The sequence below is a fragment of the Sclerotinia sclerotiorum genome, genomic scaffold (genome assembly GCF_000146945.2).
Source record: "Sclerotinia sclerotiorum 1980 UF-70 scaffold_11 genomic scaffold, whole genome shotgun sequence".
NCBI lineage: Eukaryota > Fungi > Ascomycota > Leotiomycetes > Helotiales > Sclerotiniaceae > Sclerotinia > Sclerotinia sclerotiorum.
Genome location: NW_001820825.1, coordinates 1,134,420 through 1,147,311, shown reverse-complemented (window position 1 = coordinate 1,147,311; position 12,892 = coordinate 1,134,420). Strand labels below are relative to the sequence as shown.

Here is a 12,892-nt window from a genome sequence, read left to right as displayed (position 1 = left end):
ATAATAATAATAATTTAAATTAATATAAAAATTAAAATTTTATACTTATAATAAAACTTCTGATATATATTTAGAAATTTATTAATAAATAAAAGTATTGAATATCAATCTATAAATTCTGAATAAATAAATAGAACAAAAAAGGATCTCATTGTGACGGAAAAGTCGTAAACGGAGTCAATTCAATCACTTAGAATCTAAAACTAAAGAACTAAGAAGATTCTAAGTAAGAAGGTCTTTATATACAGGGCTAGTGCACGTGAGCCACTAGTGGGTAACAACCGTCACGTAACACTCATTTCATTATATTATAGAATTATAATCTATACAAAAACAGGAGATGATGAAATAAAAGCGATATTCTTATAATCTTACTTTGTATATTCTTGAATAATGAGGTTATATTTTTGAGTGTATATATTTCTTAAGTAATACAACAGAGAGCTTTCTCAAACCATTTAACATAATCTATTCCATTTCCATATCCATACATATACAAATCCCATCCAAACATTGAAAAATGCATTCACAAGCCCCCAAATGACTCTATCTATCTCTAACTTTAGCGCAAAAAAATAAAATTCATTAAATCATCAATCATGACTTTATTACCCTTTTCTCCTCATCCCCAACTGCATTTCCAACCACAACACCTTGTTCCCCATCACTATTCCGTCCAATTGTATCTGCGGGTCTAGATGGTCTCCATCTCTTCCCCATTAATTGTATGATGAATGTTGGGATGATACTAACACCGACGAGGAGAGCAGCAGCTACTGCTGCACTGGATGAGAGACCGAGGTTTGTGAACATTGAGGGGAACCTACGATAGAGTGTTAGTAACCATTGAGAGGTGTAAAGATGAGAAAGTAAATATAACTTACCAAAAAGGACCAATGAATCCCCAAACCTGTCTTACAAAAGTGACAAAAACACCAATGCTAGCTGATTCCTCCAAATGTGAATCCACCGCATAAGTAATCAAAACGGTCGTAACAATTTGATTTCCAACACCCGCAATTGCAATACCAATCACAGGTGTAATATTCCAATGCATATCCCTCGCCTGTTCAGTTCTTACTAGGAAAACCACGACTCCGACGATGGTGAGGATGAATCCTGCATAACTTAACCATAAACGGTATTCGGGGGCTGGTTGTACACCTGTTTTGCGCGTGCGGCGATTCATCCAGAAATCAGAGAGTGTACCTCCGAGTTGTTCGCCGATTATGGAACCGATGATTAAAGCGAGGAATTGGTATCCGAGTTGTTGAGCGTCGAAACCGAATTTGGCGGCAAATAATTGGGGGAGTTCGACGGTGATCATGACTGATGCGAATAGGAAGACCATGGCGTATGCGGCGGCGGGAATGAAGATGCATGGTTTGGCGAATAAGGTGAGAGGATGGACGAAATCGTAGATGCGAAGAGGTGTAGGGTCAATTCGATGAAAGGTAAAGTACTTTTCTCTGAAAGAGGATTTAGGATGCTGAACTCCATGACGAAGGTAACGAGTTTCTGCACCCAAGAAAAGATATGCAATGAATTGAACACCATTAATAATTGCGACGATCCAATAAATCCATCTCCAACCTACGCGAACGGCGACAAATCCCATGATGAAGGGAGAAAATGGTACACCAACTGTTAGCATCAGTGTCCAGATTCCCATATAACGAGCTCGATCTTTTTTGAAGAATGATTCTGTGACGACCGCACTACCAATTGCTGCAGCTGGAGAGATGAAGAAAGAAACGATTGCACGACAGGCTGCCATACTGGCATAGGTAGGTGACTTAGCACATCCTATATTTCCAACCATGCTAACCAGAAGTGATATAAGAAATAAAGGTCTTCGTCCGTAAATGTTGGATAGTGGTTTCCAGAATAGAGGAGCAACTCCCGCAATGGCAATTTGGAGCGAAGTAAGATATGTAGCTTGTTGTAAAGATATACCTAATTCTTCTGCAATGCTTTCGTAGGCAGGAATAATGGCTGCTGCTGTAAAAGTTGACATGCAAGCATGAAATGCAACGAGGAAAAGGTTTGTAACTTTCTATACTTTTCATCAGTGAGGTCTTGGAATAGATAAATAATTCAATGTATACCTTTTTATTTGTCCAATTGTATGGATCCGCATCACTATGACTAGGCAGAGGATCTAGATCCAGAGTTCCATGTTTTGATAGAAGATATTCTCTATGCTCTCGAGATAACTCATCTGCTTCGATATAAGTCGCACGAGTTGCTGTGTGGTCGATATTTTCGGAGAATTCACCACTTGGGCTCGAATCCTCGCGCTCGATGACGTCTTTGGTAGCTGACATTGTTTCGTTCCTTCGAGACAATTCGATATCAAAATTTCACCTCCAATGAATCGTGGATATTCTTAAATTGCACAACAATCAAGATGCACAATGTTGAATCAACTTCAATCTTTTCAGAAATCAAAAAGAGTTTGATACTGTAAAATTGAAACTCCAAAACTCCAAGTACTTAAATTGAGGAACTCGTAACGGGAACAAAGAAGAAGTTCTCGAGCACAAAATGTTCAACTCGAATCGAGGATACCTCTTTAAAATAGGAGAAAATCTTCCCCATATTCAGCTAAACAAAAGCGTTCTCCACACCATCTCTCTCGAATAAACTGGAGCCCCTGTCCTGAATTCCATGATGCCGCCGCATTCACGAATTTCCCCTGTCAACTATCCACGGTAGTTCAGTCCCGACCTTCCATTCACTCGTAAGTTGTGGACCTTGCCACCAATTAATGCGAAGATAAGAAAGGTATGCAATTTACGAATGGTTTGTAACAATGTCGATAATGAATGCCCCGTATATGGTTTACATACCAAGATGAAATGATTCGTGGTCTATTCACGAACTTTCGTGGGGACATGAAAAGTCGGCATTTACCAAGGTGTACAAAAGGTAGGGATGAAAACAGGTGGAGCTGTGTTGCGCGGCCCCTCGTTAATCCAATTCGCGCGGGTTTATTTCTTCGGAGTCAATATGCTCCATGACCGTTTAGCCTCTCAACTTTTTGAGGCTATTTCTTAAATCTTTTACCGAATATCTGGGGATGTGGGGATGATGGAATGTTGGGGTATGGGGAAAATGAATTGAGTTTCTTCATTTGATTGGTGCATAAAAGCATTTCGATAATTTCATTAGAGGATGCCGTCGCCTCTGATATGATATGGTGATTGCAATCGTAATTTTGATTGTAATTATGATTGTGGTTGTGATTGTAACATGCTGTGGATATTTGAGGTGCATTGATGTACGTAGAGTAGATGTCGGGTTGTAAAAGACTTTTCCGAAGCGATGGAGTGGATAACCTCGATGAGTGGACGGAAAGCTAATGTGAGCCTTAGCACCACTTTTTTGCTGGATTACATATTGATCTACCCGCACATACAGAAGAAACACAATCAATTAGAAAGGACAAATGGGACCTATAGAAACTATTTAGTGGACACTTAGTCCGATGACTTCCGAAAATGGTATATTTTATCCACTTAAGTGGTATTTTGTTTGCTTTCAATGATTACTATTCATCCTCCTGATAAATATCTCATATAAATCTCTCTCTCATATGTTCCACTTGTATATTTATTATATACGTTAGTTCTTTCCGAAATGTTAAGTCTAAAGCGAATATGTAACTTATTTAGCTACCGAACTGCACCTTTCAACACTGTATGCATCTACTCCCAGCATATACAGACTTCCCAACTTCTATAATAAGATGACAAAATAACCCCCCAAATTCTCGCAATACTTTCAATCTCACAATCTACAGAGTGTAATCGAATCACCCCTTCCGAGTAATAAAAGTATTAACAAGCAAAACCGTTAAAGTTTATCCCAAACGAGACATTGAGCATTCGCACGATGTCACCCTATGTCACTTCTGCATCTACCGACATAGCAAACTCATCATATTAACCCACTATCCTGCAATACTAAACAAATCAAGGAGGTCAGATAGCGGTATCAGTTCGTATATCTAATATCTAGTATCTTATCATGAATTCATAAATCCATATATCTGATACCTTATCGCAAATTCACAAGGAAAATTCTCAAGAATCTTTGTGTTCTGGACTGGTACTTAGAGTTGATATTTAGATGAACGTTGTGATTGGCTTTCTCAGTGACAGCAGCAAGACATCCGTATGCCCGAAAGCCTATCCCCGATACTTTGATACTCCAATATTCTAATACCCTAATAGTCGGGGAAAGCGAATGTCCCCTGAAAATGAATTGTCCCTTCGCTTTCCAACATCAAAATTTCATATTCACTATCATAAAATTGAAGGGGAACAATTCGCTTTCCCAGACTACGAAGTAGTCGTCAGCCTTCCAAGTAGCCGACTATTAACACCTTATTCAATTGATTATATCCTTATACCGGATCTGTACTCCATACTCTACACGATTAAGCACCCACGAATAAGCATCCCTACACGAGTAAGTATCAAAGTCCAAACTTAAAGTCAAACTCAAAGTCAAACTACTGCAGGGGAGGGGGTTCCAGCCATCTCCATCTCTATGTCCATCCCTATCTCTACCTAGTATCTCTATCTCACAGACACATACACAATAATAATCAAGACCGAAGGAAAAAAAAATAACAATGAAATCAAGATAATAATGAAATTGATTAAAATTAAAATTAAAAATCTATCTAAAAACTAAATACTTATACATAAAACCTAAACTATATATACATATAAATAATACACATACTATACATCCAACACATCTAACATATACATTATATACATAAACCATCCCAATAAATAAATACATACATATATACGTATGAAGATACATACACCTATACGTATACGTAAAATATACCCATCACTCCAATAAATATACATCAAAATCATTAAAAGAGACCATTTCTACAAATCATAAAAGAGTGTCTACGCGTATCTAATGCATTTACTCATAATCATATAACCAAAAAGATAAAAATCGACTTTTCCTCCCTTCCATTCGTGTGCAACGCCATGCCATGCCATGTCTTTAATCCTGATCATAAAAGATATATAAGATCAAATCTATGGTGCTAATACCAAGGCCAACAATGCCATGCGACAGTAAAGGCCATATCTCATCTAAAATTAATTAGTAAGGATTGAATCATTAAGAGAAAGGGTAACGTACCTGTCTAAAGTATGCAGCTCTTTGATCGAAATCTACTTCCTCTCCAATCTCGGCATTTCTTGGTAATGGATGCATAACAACCATTGAACTCTTAGCATTTCTCAATGTCTTGTTATCAATGATGAAGCTATCCTTCAATCTTTCATATTCCTCCAAATCGGCAAATCTTTCCTTTTGTACACGAGTACAGTAAAGAACATCTGATCGAGCAATAATCTCAGGAGTCAACTCAGTAGAGACTGAAAGTAATTGACCAGGCTTGGATTTGATAAGTGCCAATATATCCTGTGGAAGTGATAGAGCTTGTGGGGAGACAAGTTGAATGTGAACATCATAATGTTGGAGAAGCTTGACGAGAGAGTGAACGGTGCGACCATATCGTAAATCACCTGTAAAGGTAATGGTAAGACCTCCGACTGTACCTAATTCTTCTCGGATTGTGAACAAATCTAAGAATGCTTGAGTAGGATGTTCCTTGCTTCCATTACCTCCGTTGATAATTGGTACAGGTGAAAACTTGGCAGCTGTTGCAGCACTACTCTCCTCAGGGTGACGGAGAACAATAGCATCTCCATAACAACCAAGAGTACGAATGGAATCTGCTAGAGATTCACCTTTAACAGTGGAAGAGTGGGAAGTGGCAATTGCAACTGTTCGTCCTCCCAATCGTTGCATGGCGGCATCAAATGATGCAGATGTACGAGTAGATGGTTCATAAAACATGGTGCAAAGTAGACGTCCTTTGAGAATAGAAAGAACACCTTCACGCTGCACACCTAATCTCATTTCTTGAGCAACAGAGAAAAGTAGATGAAGATCTTGACGGGAGAATTGATTAACGGAAAGAACGTGTTGGTTCTTGAATGGTGATTGACCGAGGAGAGTTTGTAGAGACGGTGCCATGGTTGGCTGAGGATACAATGGAGATCCCATATCTTCATTAACTGGAGAACGAAGTTGTTGTGTTTGATTGACAACACCATCCAAGAACCTTGATCGAGTTGGGGGTCGCATGGCCGAGGATGGGGCATTGCCAAATGTAGAAAACTTTCTCAAACCATGAGAACTATCCGGTCTAGGTCCGAAGCCTGGAGATCCAGGATGAGCCTTGACGGATGGTGATTGTGGGACTGTGGTATGTAAATCAATAAGATGCGATGACATATCTTTTCCATCGATAGCATCTTGAGTAGGAAGACCATCTAGACAAGCAGTCTTATCTTGGAAGATGACTCTTTGAACAGCTCCTCTTGCAACCTTTCCAACAAGTGGGGACCAAACTGCTCCAGGCTTGAAAGTGTATGGTCGATCAATCTCAATCTCTACAGAAGCTCCGACTTGATCATGAATTTCGAAAATTTCCTTGGGATTATCATGAAGACGAGCCTTAATATCATCGACTGTGAGTTTACCATCTGCAACAGCTGAAAACAATAGAGGTAAAGTATCAGCAATACCAACAGCCGCGTTTGCCTCTGCCTTGGCAAAAGTTGCTAGTTGATATGGTATGCTACCGATGGAAAAGACATCAATGATATGCATGTGTTCCCACAATGCCTTTTGATCTCTAGCAGTTGGAAGGAAAGAAGCTCCAGAGAACTCATCCTGGCTGAAGAAAAGAGCGTAAACTGCAACATCACAAGTGACTTGAAGACCCTTCTCCTTGGCCAATGCAATTAATCCAATATCATCCTTAGTAGTGACATTGGTGATGTGAATTTTTCGGCTATGGAGACTTGCAAGAAGAAGGATTGATGCAAGGTCAGTCATCTTCGCATCGGTAATGATTGGCTTGAATGATGGCCATGATTCAAAATGAGCAGTAACAGCTGGCACCTTGCTGATATTATCTGACAAATGGTTGAATGGAATGAAGAGGGAACCAACTTCACCAGTAACTTGACTAATTTGATCGGCGTTGGAAGAAGTTGCGGCAACAGAGAAATTGTAATCGCAAGATGAACCAAGCTTGCTGTTAAGCTGAGCTGCCTTTAGTGCTCTAGCATCAGTAACTGATCCGTCAAGACCAAGAGGCATAACACGAATCATACTGAAACCAGATGCGATGGATGCTTTGGTGACAGTTTGGAAATCACGGCTACCACGGGTGGTAATGCCAGGAACGAAAGCGGCAATGTTAATGAGACCAGGGAGGACAATAGTTCTGTGACTGGTTTGAGCATCAAAACCACTGATTTCCATATCATAATGTCTTGCGATGGCTTCAATGAGGATCTTGGCGTTCTTGACGTTGGTGACCAAAGGAGTTTGGTAGTCAACAGCCATACGTCTAGTTTGGTATCCCTTACTCATATAGTTTGCAGGCCTTCTATATCTGTTGCTAGAAGGAAGATTGATATAGAGATCGATCATATTGTTGGCGAGATGTTGGGTCAGAGAGTATTCAGACTTTTGATCATCCTCACCCTTTCCGAGGATTTCGAGGTATTGAACTGGAACATCGTGCTCCTGCAAGAAATCTGCGGTACCAGCTGTAGCAAAAAGCTTGTATCCCAATTTCTGAAGCTTGACAACAGATGGAAGCATTTCTTTCTTGTCCTTGAATGAACCAATAGAGAGAAGAATGTTGCGGTTTGGGAGCTTGAATCCAGTGGAGATCAATGCCTTGATATAAGCTTCATACTTATCACGCCCGAAACAAGCGACTTCTCCAGTCGAAGCCATCTCAACACCAAGAACTGGATCAGCACCAGAGAGTCGAGAGAAACTGAACTGAGGTACCTTCACACCTACACAACCCGAAGGTAATTCGGTTTGTGGGTAAGGCATGAATGGTACACCCATGATAGCTTTGGTAGCCATCTCAATAAGATCAACACCCATGACTTTTGAAACGAACGGTGTTGATCTAGATGCTCGAACATTACATTCGATGACCTTGATGTCATTATCCTTGGCGATGAACTGGATATTGTAAGGACCAGTGATGTTGAGGGCTTTACCGATCAAGCGAGTAGCTTCTTCAATTCTCTTGATTGTGGTAGGATCAAGATCTTGGGGAGGTAAAATCAAGGTAGCATCACCAGAATGCACACCAGCATTTTCGACGTGCTCAGAGATGAAGTGACCAACCATGACACCATCCTTCGCAACGGCGTCCATCTCAATCTCCTTTGCGTTCTCAATATACTTGGTGATGACAACTGGATGATCTCTAGAAACCTCAACAGCCTGAGCAAGATAGGCTTCAAGGTCTGGCTCAGAGTAGACAGTGTTCATAGCTGCACCTGAGAGTACATAAGACGGTCGCACTATATGAGATCCGGAAGTCAGTATTGTCTATGACGAAGTGTCTGGGGGAAATAAGAAATCAAGACTGAATTAGGAAACTGGGGGGATATGTTTGAAAAAGAGGAAAGTGGTTACGGATTCGGATACAAGTTGGATGTGAGAGCATATAAAATTGTAAATCGAGTACGAACCTAAGACTGGGTAAGAAACTTTGTTACAGAATGTCTTTGCATCCTCGAAACTAGTCAATTCTTTCCATGTTGGCTGATCAACATGGATACCATCAAGCATACGAGAGAACTTGAAACGATTTTCAGCAGTATCAATCATCTCAGGTGATGTTCCAAGAATCTTGACGTTTTGTCGATGAAGTGGAAGGGCAATGTTGTTTGGTGTTTGACCTCCCATAGCAATGAGAACACCACTAGAAGACTCTAATTCGTAGATATCGAGAATAGTCTCGAGGTTAATGTTCTCAAAGTACAATCTATCGGCTTCATCGTAATCAGTACTGACAGTCTCTGGATTATAATTGACCATAACAGTCTTGAACCCAGATTCGCGAAGGGTTCGGATGGCACGAACGGAACACCAGTCAAACTCGACGGATGATCCAATTCTGTAAACTCCTGAACCGAGGACCATGACACCGTGATCGTTGAAGGAAATATCGCTCTCGGATCCATTGTAGGTCATGTAGAGATAATTGGTGTGAGCCTCAAACTCAGCAGCAACAGTATCGATTTGCTTGACGACTGGAACAATGCCGGCATCAGTTCTCAATAATCTCACAGCAAGTTCTGTGGAATCCCAAAATTTAGCTAATTGTCTATCGCAGAATCCAAGCTGTTTAGCCTGTCTAATCTGGTCATATGAGATGGTGCTTGTAGTGAAGGTCGACATATGTTTGCTGAAGTCATTCAAGCCCTTGAGCTTGTTCAAGAACCACTTGTCGATCTTTGTCATTTCCCAAATCTTGTTCACGGAGTAACCGGACTGCATAGCGTTGGCGATGGCAAATAGACGTTGATCGGAAGGCGTTTGAAGTTCATCATCGATTGACATCAAAGCCTTAGTTGCACTGAAGCCCAAATTGTGGAAATCTATAGCACGAATGGCTTTCTGGATGGCTTCTTCGAAGGTTCTTCCAATACTCATAACCTCACCAACACTCTTCATCGATGAACCAAGTTGTGTAGAAACACGAGTGAATTTCTTCAAATCCCAACGTGGCATCTTGACGACAACATAATCCAAAGATGGTTCGAAACAAGCACAAGTCTGTTGAGTGACTGAGTTCTTGATCTCATTGAGAGGAATGTTGAGACCGAGCTTTGCGGCAATGAAGGCTAATGGATACCCAGTAGCCTTGGATGCAAGTGCTGAAGATCTAGACAATCTAGCATTGACCTCGATAATGCAGTATTCCTTTGAGTCAGGGTTGAGCGCGTATTGAATGTTACATTCTCCAACAACTCCAAGATGGCGGATGACGTTGACAGCTGTGGTTCTCAACATGTTGTAATCCTCATCGGATAATGTTTGTGATGGAGCAACGACGATTGAGTCTCCAGTATGGATTCCCAAAGGATCGAAGTTCTCCATGTTACAAACCGTGATACAATTGTCACGACAATCTCGGACAACTTCATACTCAATTTCCTTCCATCCTTTCATACTTCGCTCGATCAAAACCTGAGGACTGGCGGCGAAAGCTTTGTTACAGAGTTCCATTAACTCTTGCTCATTATCTGCGAAACCACTTCCAAGGCCTCCCAAAGCATATGCGGCACGAACGATAACTGGGAAACCAATATCCTTCACAACGTGCATAGCTTCGTCAATATTGTTGGCCGAAGCAGACTTGGCGCATTTTTCGCCAATCGATTCCATACTTCGAGCGAACAACTCACGATCTTCCGTAGTGATGATAGTGCTAATGGGCGTGCCTAACACGCGAACCTGAACAACAAATTAGTAAAAATAAAGAGATACATCAGCGCAAAAGGGGCTTAAAGTCAAACAATCGAGTCCAGGAGAGCCCAAGGGTTCAAGATAGAATCCAAAACGAGGGTCCGCGGTTCTAGACAGTGTCCTCATCCAAGGAACGGGAACGGGAAGTGAGAGTGGAAAAGGCAAAAAAGGAAAATAAAAACTACAACTCACTGAAACACCAAAGAGTTAGTAATTGCTTATGCAGGAAGGTTGTGATATTGCTTACCTCCGAGACCTTCAAATTCATCCTTGAGTTGAATACCAACTTGTAAAGCGGTCTGGCCACCAAATGTGACGTAAATCGCATCAGGTTTCTCATAAGTGATGACCTTGCGAACAAACTCAGCAGTGACAGGAAGGAAATAAACCTTGTCAGCCAATCCTTTGGAAGTTTGAATTGTAGCGATGTTAGGATTGATCAAAATGGTGTAAATCCCTTCTTCCTTAAGAGCCTTGATAGCTTGACTTCCAGAGTAGTCGAATTCTCCTGCTTGACCAATACTAAGACCACCACTTCCCAAAACAAGGACTTTCTTAACGTTAACTTTTGGAGTGAGCTTTTGGTTTTCAGCTATTTCACCACCTGGGAAAACGACTGGCGCGGAAAGAAGCTTCTCGTCGTCAAGAGTCTTGACAATTGTGTTGATGAAGACATCGAAGAGAAATTCAGTATCCCTAGGACCAGGAGTACTTTCTGGATGGAATTGAACACTGAAATATGGTCTGTTGACATGTCTGATACCCTCATTACTTCCATCATTGGCGTTGACAAAAAGTTCCTCCCAATCCGAGGGCAAGGAACTAGTTTGAACAGCATAACCATGATTCTGGGAAGTAATGTGACATTTCCCAGTCAACAAATTCGTACAAGGGATGTTATGCCCGCGGTTTCCGAACTTCATCTTCTCAGTTTGAGCTCCAGCAGCTCTGGCAAGAAGTTGATGTCCAAGACAGATACCAAAAATTGGTGTTCGGTTCTCCTTCAAAGCGGATTGAATGTGCTTGACAGTCTTTTCCATCATGGCTGGATCACCAGGACCATTGGAAATAAATAAACCATCATAATCCTTTCCAGCGAGGGTAGGGAAATCATAGTCCCATGGGCAAACGAGAACCTCCACGCCACGTTTTACAAGACAGCGCAATTGGTTATATTTCAATCCAACGTCCAAGCACAACACACGTATAGGTCTACCAGAAGGATGTTTTAAAGCATTCGAAGGATCAGGCTTGTATAGTTTTGGCTCGCGAATTGATACTGAGGCATGATGTTAGCCCTTCTTTCGGGCTATAGCAAAGTGGAGACTCACCATCTGCTACAAGGTTCTTGGTATTTGGGTCCATCCAGTCAATCGCTTCAAACGATGATCTCCAATCCTTTGAAGATAAAGTAGAGATGTTGCCATTTCCATTGGTAAGTGTATCCTTTTGTAACAGCATTCGTCCAAGCATGCTACCTTCTTCTCGTATTCTCTTGGTCAATGCTCTGGTGTCAACACCATAGATTGCCGGAACACCTTGCTCCTTCAACCATGTTCCCAAAGAGGAGGTTGCGAGGAAGTGGGAAAACTCTTCGCCGGCGTATGAAGCAGTAATCAAACCTGCAATGTGAATCTGGGATGCCTCGAAATGTGCTGGCAGATCCTTGAGAAGTTCGTCCATTGTTTCTCTGGATGGTACACCATAATTACCCACTAAAGGAAACGTAATGACCAAGATTTGTCCACGGTATGACGGGTCAGTTATTGACTCTGGGTACCCCACCATACCTGTCTGGAAGACCAATTCTCCTGCAACACTCTTCCTCGCACCAAAACTGTATCCTTGATAAACTGTGCCATCCTTCAATTCCAGACTTATGAGTCCTTCATCTGTACCATTAAGGATTGGTGCGGCAACTGGGGGGAAAACTAATTCTGCCATTGTGATATAGGGTGCTGAAAAGAGGTTTTGAGATGTGCGCAAGGACTTCAAGAAATGCCCTTCAACAAGCTGCAAAGCAGATTGAGGAGTGCTTTAGTGATCCAAGTTCGCCAGTTTGTAGGACAAGTAACTGAGGATTAATTCTTGGCCGTCTGACTTTTTGGATATAAAAATTGAAAGTGTAAATAGTTTTCAGATTTTCTCTCCAGAAAATGGGACATCAATTTTTTTTTCTGGTGCTGAACAACCGAAGGGGGCCAAGTCTGTATTGGGGTTAGTTTTTAAACTAGCAAGGTTTCTAGCGCAAGGCTGTCATCACTTATCAGCAGCCTTGCATCAAGGAGGGGCGCACCTGCCGTCACGTTCTACTTTTACCCCTCAAAGTTTTCACTGGTACATTGCCAGAATAATACCGGCACTATATAAATAAAAATGGACTCACCTGTAGGGAGCTATGTAATGATGCATGTTAGATGTCACAGCGTCCGTCTAGCATGCATAGGTAAATTTTGGTGTAATGATGTCGGGATATAAACCACCA

The 12,892-nt window shown here is 41.3% G+C and overlaps 2 protein-coding genes across 2 annotated transcripts; both read right to left on the bottom strand.

The window, feature by feature from the left end:
• Positions 1 to 597: 597 nt before the first annotated feature.
• On the bottom strand, positions 598 to 2,327 carry SS1G_08554 (hypothetical protein; the record flags this gene model as incomplete). The annotated part of the gene is made up of 3 exons (XM_001590764.1): positions 598 to 823; positions 885 to 2,056; positions 2,109 to 2,327. 3 exons carry the CDS (start codon positions 2,325 to 2,327, stop codon positions 598 to 600), a joined length of 1,617 nt encoding a protein of 538 aa, XP_001590814.1.
• Positions 2,328 to 5,075: 2,748 nt separating this feature from the next.
• Positions 5,076 to 12,351, bottom strand: SS1G_08553 (hypothetical protein; the record flags this gene model as incomplete). Its single annotated transcript, XM_001590763.1, has 5 exons — positions 5,076 to 5,132; positions 5,182 to 8,453; positions 8,625 to 10,382; positions 10,655 to 11,686; positions 11,739 to 12,351. 5 exons carry the CDS (start codon positions 12,349 to 12,351, stop codon positions 5,076 to 5,078), a joined length of 6,732 nt encoding a protein of 2,243 aa, XP_001590813.1.
• Between the last annotated feature and the right edge of the window lie 541 nt (positions 12,352 to 12,892).